The 13,286-nt window shown below is 39.5% G+C and overlaps 1 protein-coding gene across 1 annotated transcript in view; it reads left to right on the top strand.

Moving 5' to 3' along the window:
* ppp2r5a (protein phosphatase 2, regulatory subunit B', alpha isoform) overlaps positions 1-13,286 on the top strand; it is a 31,706-nt gene that overhangs the window by 12,851 nt on the left and 5,569 nt on the right. The window contains exons 2-5 of the mRNA XM_035143679.2: positions 1,441-1,637; positions 7,715-7,816; positions 7,929-8,021; positions 11,306-11,436. Of these exons, the coding sequence (XP_034999570.1) occupies positions 1,441-1,637; positions 7,715-7,816; positions 7,929-8,021; positions 11,306-11,436 (523 nt within the window). The remainder of the gene's footprint in view (positions 1-1,440; positions 1,638-7,714; positions 7,817-7,928; positions 8,022-11,305; positions 11,437-13,286) is intronic.

Below are 13,286 nucleotides of genomic sequence, written 5' to 3'. Positions count from 1 at the left end.
GTTGTTTGACCTGTGCAGCTCAGTTGCGTAAGTACTTTGTCAGCTGTCAGCACCACTGGAGTACTTTCACAGCTAGTGAATATTTTTTAGCTGTCGCTGACTGCGATGTCCTGATGCCACACCGTTTCATGAGGTAGTGCCTGTTCAGTTACATAATATTGCTCAATGAGAAACTGAACATGAATCATGACACTTCTCACCCTCACTCCTCTCGTTGTTACACACTCTAGTGGAGGGTGAGTGCACAAATTTGTTGTCGCTGTATTACTCAGAGAAGTAATTATTTTCAAGATCAATTAATTGGTTTATGGTCATTGCAATTTCACAGAGCCAAAATTCTTTGCTGGATAAGAGACACTGTTGTGCTGCAATTAACACTTACCATCTTCTGATTAACTTTGCAGGTATTTTCTTTATATATACTTTAAATCCATTAAAGTATATATATATTTATTTAGATGCCATCTACTTTCTACACCACTGATGTCTTCAATTTACTTTTTTTCACTAAACGACCATAATCTACCAAAATTCAATTTTTTTTTTTTTACTAATAGTGTGTAAAAATATTCTTGTCTACATTAATGTGAGAGAATGGGACTTTGGCAATTGTAAATACAATTGCACATCATGGTCATTTGTCTTTAGTTCTGATAGACATGGAAGAGAGTAGTTACAAGCGGGTTACCAGTGTATAAACAGCTACATTGTATTAGCTTTTATGTAATTTACACTCCAAAATATGCTACATAGACATTCATTTTCATGAGGTACACCAGTGTAGCTCAATGTCAACTGGTGTTACGAATGATTTCTGTGTTTTTGTAACCTCTCCACCTCTGGGGTGTTGGTTCTTGAGGTGTTGTAAATCAGACCTGAAAGTTGGTTCCCATTAGCCACGTCTTGCTGCTACTATTACAGAGTGAGTCCTGTGTATGCAGCAGTGAGCCTCTGCTGTGTAGGAACAGAACATCAGTGTACAGTGTGTCACTGGATTTCTGGATGGCAGCCACATGCTGTATATAGCTGAGCTGGGGTCAAGTTTGACAGCTCTAATACACTCTGAACTCACTCACCGTCTAATCCATAAAAGGCTTTACAATCAAAGCCGAGAATGACTGGGCTGCCTGTGTGTGTCAAAATACACTGGTCTATTGTGAGGTGTACTGCAGTTTTACTAAATATGTAATATTTAGAGGTTGCTTTGCCATGTCTGTGTACTCTTAAACCTTGAGAATTGGTCTGGAAGTCAAAACCCAAAGAAATCCAGACACATGCAAATTTATAATGCACTACCTTTCATTTCACACTGTTACACTGCACAAGCAAGTCACAACTCCCAGTGGTACATTTCCAGTTGTTATTGTTTGCTTGTCTTATCTGTAATCTGTTATCATAATATTTGTTTTAAATTTATTTTCTTCTTTTGTATGATTCCAGATGCCCCCTCCACAGAGCAGCAGGAACTGTTCACCCAGAAACTCCAGCAGTGTTGCATGCTCTTCGACTTCTTCGACTCTGTGATGGATCTGAAGAGCAAGGAGATAAAGAGGGCGACACTCAACGAGCTCGTGGACTATGTTTCCACCAACAGAGGCGTGCTGGTGGAGTCCACGTACCCAGAGATCACTAATATGGTGAGGAAAATAAACTCAGCAACCACAGCAGCAGTAAATTGAGTTTCATTTCATGTGCAAGTATTAAACTGCAAAGAGGCCTCCTCTCTGTCACTGTAGCATCACTGTGCAAGATAACAAAATGGAGGCTGATCATGTGCCTAGACAGGGTCATTTGTCAGGTTTTAGGTTCACTGCATTAAGTGTTTTAAAGTCATTACCAAACTTCTTCAGTACAAAATCATTATTTTTCAATTTGAGATTTAGCCCAATGTTTAACATTATTTAGGTCTTAGATCACCTCCACTAATCTAATGCTAGTATCTGTCACACAGGACGTCCTGTGGCTATTTCACAACAAAACCTGAACACGCTGCTTTTTGCTGCTTAAGTGCTTTTTCCAAACCTCTGCGGCAACATTAATATTGCAGTTCATGTTTAAACCTTAAGGTCAGAGATATTCCCTCCACACATCTATTATGCTCAGAATGCAGAAAAGATTGCTTAAGTGTCATAAAAACATTGCTTGAGTGTCATAAAATCTTAAAATGTCAATTTAGATCCAAACTAATAATAAAATCCAATATATATTCACAATCTCTAGTGTTGTCACATAATGTTTATGGCAGTGATTGTTTCCATGACGACACATGTTACTGTAAGTGATGCAAGCGATTGCAAATTATTCATACCTTTTTTAATTCATGTTGTCATCCCCCATCTATTGTATATGTGACAAAGAGTAACTTGGATTAGATTTAGATGCATATATTATTTAGTTATATTTTCTTAATTATCTGAAGATATACTGTACATGTATCTTAGTTCGCTGCTGCAGAATTCTTAAACACTCGACTGTCTGTTTAACAAACCAACACCCTGCGGTGTGAAGTATCATTGGCCAACATAATATAGATTTGTGTTTGTGTAGTAGGTGCCCTGAGCAGCCTAGCTCCCTCCTACAGTGTAATAATGACTCATGTGTAACATTTACAGCACAGCAGTCAGTACAATAATCATTGTTGCAGCGACTCACTCCTCACTGCAGATCATCACAGTGTCGACAATCAGAACGTACGTCCACAGATGAGTCAAGGAGTCTTTAGATTACTATTTGGTATGGCAACGGTTTTAAAATGTTTTAAATCTTTACTTTATCTGTAGAAACCCATCTTTAAGACTAAGGGTTTTTCCCCATTGCTTTGGGGGCTGCACTTGTTGTTTAAATGGCTCTTGGCATAATTTAGACAAGGAGAGAAAAAGTTAATTATTTTGCAGCCTAAATTTTCATTTACTGTACATGTAGCAGTTTGCTTGTATGATTTGCCCTAATATATATATATATATATATATATATATATATATATATATATATATATATATATATATATATATATATATATATATATATATATATATATATATATATATATATATATATATATATATATATATATATATATATATATATTATAAGTACCATTCAGTCACATTTAGTGCTAGTACCTCAGCAAACATCACTTTTATGCAGCTGTCAGGGAGTTAAAATACAAGTTTAATGGATCAATTTGTGTCATAACTACATGTTTTATGCTGTGTGAAGTATATGTAATTACAGCAGTTCAGAAACAGGTCATTTCCAATTAAAGTTAACACTCAAAAACAGCAGCAGTACTTGGATTTAATATAATATCTTGTTCAGAAAAACTTAACTCTGGCAGTGTAAGCTGTCATCAGGTACTGCTGCCATGGCGCAACCGCTGTTTTCATGGGGATAGAGAAGGTAAATAAGACGTTGGCCAACTAACAAAGCATTTGGTGCCAATGTTTAAACTGTTGCAGCGTCTGTGTTTAAAGCACAGTGTGTATCAGCAGTACTGTACCTTGTTGCTGTGCCAGTCTCACCTTTAAATCAAACGCACTCACCATTCGGACATAGAGTAATTTTTATTTGAACAGTCTGTCTAGATAGTTTTGGCAGCAAATGACACGAGAATGTAAATAAATACCAGCTTTCTCCCTTGTGTGATTGTAAAGTATAAAAAGACAATCAAAAATAGTCCACTTAAACAAAAGAAGCACAAAATTAAAGCCCTCTCTCAAACCCTGTTTTATTTATTCAGTTTTAACCTACATGCTGATTCACCATGATTTAATGCTCATCATTTCTGAAGTCTGGAGAGTAGCAGAGTGGATTTTTCCTTAACATAAACATTGAAGCTTGTGGTAAATAATTAATGGAAGACGATGGGACGTTGTGCTCTGTCTGCAACATGGCATGATAATCTCTCCAATGTGCCGACACGGCAATAAACACTGGAGCAAATCCTTCCATGTCAGCACTCCACAAAGAATAAAAATAAAATCACACTAATGCAGTTATTCTATTAAATCTCAATAACCAGAAACAGATTTGTGCTGTAGTTAGTTTCCAGTCAAGTCATGACTACAAAGTAAATTTCCATGTGTGTTCTACTGAGTAAAAAACGGTTTTCACACTTTTTCTTTCATGACGAGGCAGAAAATCTTATTAGATTAATGACCCGAAACTGAAATGTAGTAATGCTTGGTTCACAGCAGCTATAAGAGAGCAGCAGTAGAAGTGTATCTGAACTGTTCATAGTTATATTAAGTGATATCTCAGACTACTACATCAGCAGGTTTGTAACCTAGTGTAGTGTAAATGCATGACCCTGGCTTCTCCACATGTATAATCGTCAGTCTTTCTTTATAATCTCACTCATCTTTGTAGTCTATATGTTGGAGCGACATGGGTTGAGCCTTAGAGAAAGTCCAGGCTCCTGAATGAGGTTAGACAAACAGCAGCTGCACTTTCAGAAGGCTGGACTGATAATAGCTCTCGTGGACACTCCATGCTTGGCATCACATGATAATGAAGAGGTGAGTGTTTAAAGTACGGCCCATTATTCTGCTGCTGCGAGGCCTGCTTTGATCACTGTGGTATAAACAGCCAGGTTTCCTATCTATGTCAGAGGAGGTTTTGCCAACTCTATAATTAGTGTCACTATATATTCTAGAAAATCGCATCTTTCAGGGTTAGGGTTAGGTCAATTTAGATTGAATTCCTCCTTTGCTGTGTCAGTGAGAGCTGTAAAAAGACGGCCAAAAAGAGAATCAATAAGCTTCAATTCCCCTTTTATGCCATATTTTTCATCCTTTTGTGCCAATCGTACTCTTCACGCTTTATCTCTATCTACCCTCCTCCTTCCTTTCTCTCGCCTCGTGTGCGTTGCTAGGTGTTGGTTGTTACTGGCGGCAAACTGACCCCACACAGATTTACAGCCTCCTGTGTCATCATCGAGCCCACGCTGGTTTCACTTACAGCACTGTCACTTAGGAACGGCCCATTTTTGTATCCTCCTACATCATTTACACTCACTCGCGCACACAAATCACTGTTTCCTTTTTCCCCCTCAGTGAAAATTTCTCACATGCCTCCCATGTTTGTCATCCACCCACAGCATTGTTTCGTGTTTTTTCTCCAACTGTAGTTATTTTTGCGATATTGTGAATTGACTGGAGGGAATTTAAAGCATACTGAATGGTTATATGGTGAATTATGTAACCTGTTTATGCATAAACTGTGTAAATCAGTGATTTCTTACCCCAAAAAAACATAAACTGCAAACCCGCAAAAACACAGTAATATGAAACAAAGGTTATTCATCTGCCTCATTATTAGCTCCTGCACTCATCTGCATGTTCTACAGATGACATACAGCCTTGACTGTGGTTTCAGAGGTTGGACAATCTTTCCTGAGGACTGTTGGTGCTCCCTGACATCAGCAATAATCACCAATGTATTCAATCTAAAGGAAACAAAACTTTAACTTGTGTATGACAGGCCCTACAGTCTGCTCAATGTACCTATGCTAAGTTTGTGGGGGCTCAGATAAAAAAACATCCCAGTATTATTAATAGCGAAAGGAGATATTCATAGGGGATAAAACAATGGAGGAGTTGCATTGTGGGAATATCAGAATAATGCAGTTAAAGGTTTATTAAACCCTACATTGGGCTTTATAGTACTCAGACTGGATTTCATAGCTCTGGAAACTTTCCACTGCAGCAATGACCGTGTCTTTCATCGTAACATAAGCGAGGTAAACAGTAGAAATAGGTTTTTGACGTTACTGTGTTCAAGTAATCCGTCAGAAATGTGTAGTCGCCTTGTGTTGGAAGAAGGGTCAGACGATCGTTCATCTGCATCACTGCTTCATCAAGGGACTGGCATAGGCCGGTCACACAGATATTGGACCCAACTGCCCGAGCAGTGTTTAGGCCCAGGTCAGACACTGTTGAAGTTATTGAAATGATAAGATGGTGGCTTTTAGATGCACTTGTGTGGTAAATGCTTATACAGCATTCATCGTGTAGTTGTCACAAAGTGCTCCTAAATGCAAACAGCCAGACTCCACGGAGTGAATCACTCTGTGAATAATAAAACAGTAAATCATGCAGGCTCTGTTTCTGTTTGGCTAATGGAGGAGATGCTCGGTGTAAGCGAGTTTGAACACTGCACATGTACTCTTGCCAGATGGAATTTTCGTCAGCTCAGAAACAGCTGCACCACCGTGTCAGACTTCTCTAAAATAACAGGAAGCTCACAAGCAGGCGGATAAGAGCTCAGCACAATAGCGTCGATGCACAGCTCATTCAGGCTTGAAGGAAATAGGCTGCAGATGATACAAATCCCTGTCCACATACTGTATGCAGGTCTTTTTGGGTAGTTTTTCTTCACTCTAGTCGAGGGTGAAGGACAGAAGATGTCTCACCTTGTTAAACCATTTGAGGGAAAAATATCTTTTTAATATACAAATAATATTGGATTGATAGACAAGACAAGCTAGCTGTCATTTCTTTCAGCTAATAGCAAGCACCGACTGTGATGGTGATGTGAACATCGAAACTGGAGCAGCTTTTTCATACTGCAGCAAGTTTAGCTCTTTTCAGTGAATACATCCGGGAGGGTCATCTCAGCATGGTTCTGGAATATAACACAGGTTATGCTAGAGCTTCAGCCAAAACAAGTCATGTAAAAATCTGCAGCAAATACATGGTATGGTGCCGTCAAGTCAGAAGAGATATTCTCCCCTGTGGGTTTTTATGCCATATTTTGGGCGAATGTCAAGTTTAAAATTCCCCTGCTGCCTTCCTCTCCCATTAGTCATTTTGATTTTCCAGCTGCCAATAGGTAATTTAATGTTGTCTTTATCACTTCAGCATGAGTCTGCACTCAATCACATAATGCCAGCTTTTCCAGCGCCCCACTGCTCTGTGTGTGTCACTCAAATTTACCCGGGCTAAAAATAACAAGGTGGGACAGAGGCAGCGGTAACCTGTCTACAGCGATTGTCTTCGGTGCAGAATTTTAATCGAGGGTTGCGGCAGATGCACAATCTGTACTGATTTTATCCAGCTCCTCTCTGTGTTTTGGGGACTTTCAAACACACTCAGTGAAATTAAACATGGTCAGAAATATTCCAGATAAGGTTTCTTTCCACTCCAGTTATCAAGCTGTGTCAAGTGTATTTGTTTTGTTCTTCTCTTGAGTTGTAGCAGAAGTTTGGGGGAATTCAGAGCAGTGTATCGAGACCATAGACTGATGACATGACTGCTCCCCGATTGTGAAACTAAAGATTCTCGATCGCCACCTTCTGGTTGGCTGCAGTATTGGTCATTAATTCCACCTCCTCCATGTTAGTGAATGGCACATGGACCAAACAAATTGACTGTGACTGTATCTGGGGTATTTTGGGGGAATTTCTGGATAGTGGGAGGAAGTAAAGATGTGTCGGTCGAGCGCAGAAGTAGTTTTTGAACGATGCTTTAACACCTTTTTTGTATTAGAGGTGAGTGTGGAGGCCCGGAAACCAAAGTAGGTTTGATGAAACTGTGTTTGGTTGGGAAAAATAGGTCATCTGTAAAACTTCATTAGCTTTCTATTCATCATGTGTCTGCATATTTAAATAAAGGATCACATCTGTGGATAACTCAGGAAAACCCGTTTCCTGACTGTATGTCATCTCACGCGCTGCTGGGATGTTAACCCTTTCTTTCTGTCCTTCCCCCTCTAGATCTGCACCAACATTTTCCGGACTCTTCCCCCGAGTGAAAACCCTGATTTTGACCCAGAGGAGGATGAACCCACTCTAGAGGCTTCATGGCCTCACATACAAGTAAGAATCTGATACTTAAGTATGTCTGTACTAGATTTCAATCATTGTGTGTTGGAGCACTTACGAAGCTCATATTTCTATTTTGTTTTAAATTTCTCTCTGTGTTTTCCAGCTGGTCTACGAATTTCTGCTGCGCTTTCTAGAAAATCCAGACTTCCAGCCCAGCATTGCCAAGCGCTACATTGATCAGAAGTTTGTTCTGCAGGTGACTGACTTTCTTTAAAAACATTTTGCATGACCTCAGAGGTTTCCCTGGTAATATGTAAATCTGTCAGCAGGTTTCCAAACCTAACCGGCTTTATTGCAATACATTCTACTCATACATCATTATTAGGTTTTCAAACATTTGCCGACAGAACTGACATGCGTTCTCGGCTCCGTACCCACCTACCTCAGGAATGCTTAACGTCTTGTGTGAAGCTGCAGAAAAGAGCAGCAGCTAACAGGGACCACAGAGCCCTCGAATGTTGGCTGGGCCACATCCGAGGTGCCTGCACCGACTTTCCATGATGTGAGTGCGTCTTGGGGAAGCTTTAAATAGCTGCCTGTTTACTCTTCACGAGGAGAGAAGCCAAACTGCTGCTTGGAGCTACGAGATGAGGAGTAGTTTTGGGTGGCAGTAAAGGCAGAAGGCCTGTGGTCTAGTTAACTAAAGTCACTGTAATACACACAGCGCAGGAAAGGTTCTGAGATATACACGAACATATTCACCACAAGAGTTAAAGCACAAGGGTAGCAAGGAAAAGAAGTAGAGGTTCCCCACATTTCACTGTAGGGAATCCTTGTTTTTCATATCCTGGTTTTCACATGTTTTTAGATTCTTATTTTGCACCATAACAACCTACTGAAGCAAAACCTGTTGTGACCTCTACTCATTATCAAGTATTTAGCATTTGCACTGTACACTATTTGTTAAGGCGTCTCTTTTGTTGTGTTTTTGTCTTGCTGGCCCAGTCTCTGGTAATGGGTGTGAATAGATACAAACATGGAGCAGAGCAATGTTTAGCCGTCAACTTTGATTTTATCAGCTGTGAACCTGTTCTCCAACTCTTCCACAGACTTTACTACAAACACATTCTTTAAATGTTAGCTGGGAGATGTTGTAAATTGACTAGTAGGCTAAACTGTTGGTATGTGGAAGACTCACAAGGAAGCAATGATTGAAGTAGCAAAAACAACCATCAGGGTTTCTCGGGGAACCTTAAAAAAGGTTTTATGTAGTAGTTTATAAGATGAAGTGGCAATTTGAAGGTTATTATCTACCGTGGCTAATTCACCCTATCTTTAATTATGAGGAAGTATAAGTAAACCTGGGATATCTGTCATACTTGACATAGATCTTAAATGTCATTCATTTATGGTCTTTAAAAGTCTTAAATATAACTTGTTGAAACCTGCAGAATCCCTGAAATATGCAGTTTAGTCGTTGGTTTATTCCTGAAAGTGGCTCTCAGCACGGCTCCTTAGAACCAAGCTCATGATCCTAATCATTAGTTAATGGCATATTTTTTTTATATATATAAGTGTTATACACAGCACTGCTCTGGTGCTGCTGATCCTGCTGCAGAAAACAACCTTCATCATGGGAAAACAACCATATGTGGAGCTAAGAGCAGAACGTGTGGTCAGACACATGGTCCTGGTGTATTTAGAGGTTTTTTACTCCTCAGGGAGCATTGATTAAATCATGTGGACTGTATCTGCCCTTGTGTTGGCATGAGGCATCTGTTTTTCTCAGTTTATTTAAACCCATAACCAACAGCCCTGGAAGAAGTGTTTCATTATTCTCTTATCAGTTTTTTCCTCGGTTAAATGTTACGGCCGTCTTCATGAGCAGTAACTGAAATGCTCTGGTTCGAAAATGAGATGCTCATAAAAATAAAACACTTACAGTCGATACTTTATTGCAGTGGGTATTCCCAAGCCTGACATATAGAATATGTTGGCTCAGTGGCAACTGAACCGTAAACACACTGTTTTGTATATGCATGATTTCCAAAGCAATGACCTACCCTACATCAGGTGAGTGTGAAGTGAGACTGGTGCCTCGCTTCCTCCACAAACCGTGGGTGGTAGCTTTGTCCTATATCTGTACGACAGATTTCAAAGAGGTCAGGATCACAGATTTGCTTCACACATTTACTTATATATACTTAAATTCTCAGTATATGTGTGAAAATGAAATGATCAGAGTCCTGCATGTTTCCAGCAGTGTGTTTGTCAAACCATCATGGAAAACTGATTTCTACGTAATAACATTTTCATTTCCACCAATATGTCCATGGACCAGATGTAAACAAATTATCTTTTATGTTTATCTCGCAGACAAAGATGTTGCCCGGAAATTATTATATATATTCTTTTACTCAAAGTAGAAAAGAAATCATCCCACAGGGACTTGTTCTTGGCTCAGGAGAAAAAGCTCAAATCACAGTGTGACCTATTGTGATTGAATATTGACATCACCTCCGGCTCAAACCGCATCTCTGAATTTTACCCTGGCAGCTTTTGTTTTATAACAGTCGGGTCCGTCGTCTATATCCAATTTTTTCATCATTGATTAACTTGTGAGCAGTCACATCTCATCTCGTCAGTTATGTCCATAATGAAGTAAAATTTACCAAAACAACCCCTTTTCCCAGATTCAATGTCTACAAAAAGATATATATTTATAACACCGGTAATAGGCATGTGTTGTGAGGGTAAGTAAGGAGGATCCATTTATTGTCCATCATTATCGCTTGGAGGTGATGGTAGAGAGTTGCAGCTCACCACTAGACATCTTGTTTGGGTGATGATCTGAGAAACTTTGAGTGGAGAATGGAAAAAACAAACCATTGTGTTGCCCCATTTGCCTCACATGACGAGAGCTCATTGGTTATGGTGTAAGACTGGTTACACCGTTTAACTCCCACGGCTTAAAAGGTTTAATGAAGCTGAATGAATGGGAATTGGCGCATTGCAGGAGGAGAACATGTGTGTGCGTAACAAAACACGTTTCCTGGATGTACACGGGTTTAAAAATAGACGGACAGCCCCGTCGCCGAGGTGCTGGTGGCATGTTGGTATCACACCGATCTGAGCCTGAAGATATTCCTTTTGAACTCTGTGGCAGTGACTTGGACCTCAACCATTACATGTTGCTGCAAATTGCTGTTTTATCCCAGATGTTTCATTATTGATTGTACAGGCATAAATACCATATGTTTTGTTTTTTATGAGATGCTGATGACTTGTACGACATGATTGGACAAATTAATGAATTGGTTCGGTCTTGTTTTTGTGGGATCTGTTGGGGTTGTTGTAATCCTGCTGACGGCTAAAAAAAACAAACACCAAACATTCAACATCACAACATCTGACTCCTTGGCAGCAGTAACAAACCAGTGAAAATAATATTAATTCTTCACCACTCAGTGAATATTAATTCATTTCAAACAAATCTGGACTGAGAACTTAGTGTTTGTCATTTTCTCTCTTTATTTTTAGCTCCTGGAGCTGTTTGACAGTGAGGACCCGAGGGAGAGGGACTTCCTGAAGACCATCCTTCATCGGATCTACGGAAAGTTCCTGGGGTTACGAGCCTTCATCAGAAAGCAGATCAACAATATTTTCTTGAAGTGAGTAAAATCTATAATGGAGAGGAAAGTGCAGCAGTAATGCTTATGTAACCATGATTTTATTTAGATTGAAATATATATTCCAAGAGAATTTAGAGAAACGCACAAGTTCACTGCTAAATACAGTCATATCTGTTAAGAAGGAACTTTAAGGACGCTCCAATGAAACTAAGAAAGCAAGAACTTACCCAGATAACTCTGGAACTCAACCTGTGTTTCCATCAGAGGAACCATGGTCTACATTAAGTCACTGTATGACCGCACAGGTGCCAAAAAGTCCTTTCTCCGGGTTTAAATGTTTCCAAACCATTATAAACTATAAGAGCAGAGTCTGCAGGGTGTAACATCTCTGACCAGTCGAATGCAGACATTGCAGCATGTAATAAAAAGTTGTCTGTTTTCTGACTAGTTAAAGATTGAAGAAAGAAAGAAAGAAAGGATTTGGTAAAAAAAGCTGAGAAAATGAATGGGACTGAACTCTGGATATTTTAGTCTCTTCTTTCAGTCATTACCTCCTCTCCAACATCTGGAAACATCATTAGATACACAAAGATTGTGTTGTCTTTGTGTGACAGTAGTTTTAAAAAATGTAATTCTCTGTTGGTCCAGTTTGCTTAATCTTCATAGTACTTCACGTTCGGTGGAAACACAAACATGAGACTTGGTTCCTACTCTTGTTCTCTTTTCGTTCTATAATTTCAAATTTTTATTTTGATTATAAAAGACAGCTCTCAACCCTTTCCGATCAGTCTGACAGTTTGCATTTGAACATTCCAGGTGTAACTGTCTATTTCATAGCAGTATTCAATGAATGCAGGAAAAAAATATCTTCTAACAGCTCTATTAAGGTTTGGGATGAAATATATATTTGTTACACCAATTCATCCCACTTCTCACAAACCTAGGGAGCAGAAAAATTAGTGCAGATGGAGACATAGGATTCCAATCTGCAGCGCGTTGACTCTTTACTGCTCCTGTTGCTGCGTGACACTGGGCCTCAGATGATTGAAACAGGGGACACTTGATGTCGTTACCAACAGGCAAGGTGGTAAAACGGGTGCACCCACTTTAACCATCTGCCACTGACGATAAATATAGTGCCACAGTTGTCAGGCTCTGTCTGTACATACCACAGCCACATGGGTTAGCAAACAGAGGAGGTAAATGACATATGGATCGTTAAGTTACGTAAGAGCAGCGGCAATTTAAGTCATTTTGTCTACGTCTAAATATGATCCGTTTTCCAAGTAACCATTTGTTGCTATGGGGATGGACACAAGGGGGAAGTGAAACTCAGATGTACTGAGGCACCAGGACATGTATAGGTTTAAAAACATAGAAGGTAATGCAGGGATGCAAGTACAGCTGAGATGCTGTTTGGTCTGGTACCAGTCAGCAGCTGCAAACGAGAGAGGATGACAGGCTGATGCCCAAATATAGAGCATTACAGTAATTTAGCGGAGAGGAAATTGAGGCATTTGAGACAATCAGTAGTTCTTGGCAACTGTTCTCAACAGTGTCCATATGACTGTTAGGGCTGGGCAAGGCAATAATATAAATAATTATCACATAAAACAAAAGTCCAATGTCGATATAATGCGTAACACATTGAGGAGATCTGAGGTCGATTGATGAAGTTGATGAGTTTAAAACCACAACCTTCACTCAGGAGCAAAAGTCAGTTTTTAGACTTAGTAATGTGACAAGTATCGACTCATTGTATCTTGATATAATTTCTGGCCATATCGCCCAGCGAAATTTTTGTATTGCTCGATCAGAGATGACAGAGATTTTGGCTTGAGCTTCACATCCTAGAAGTCAAGGAGAGAGTTATTAGTCAACAAGCTCTA

The sequence above is a fragment of the Hippoglossus stenolepis genome, chromosome 20, assembly GCF_022539355.2.
Source record: "Hippoglossus stenolepis isolate QCI-W04-F060 chromosome 20, HSTE1.2, whole genome shotgun sequence".
Classification (NCBI taxonomy): Eukaryota; Metazoa; Chordata; class Actinopteri; order Pleuronectiformes; family Pleuronectidae; genus Hippoglossus; species Hippoglossus stenolepis.
The sequence above is the reverse complement of the archived record's forward strand: the minus strand, read 5'-3'. Positions and strand labels throughout refer to the sequence as shown.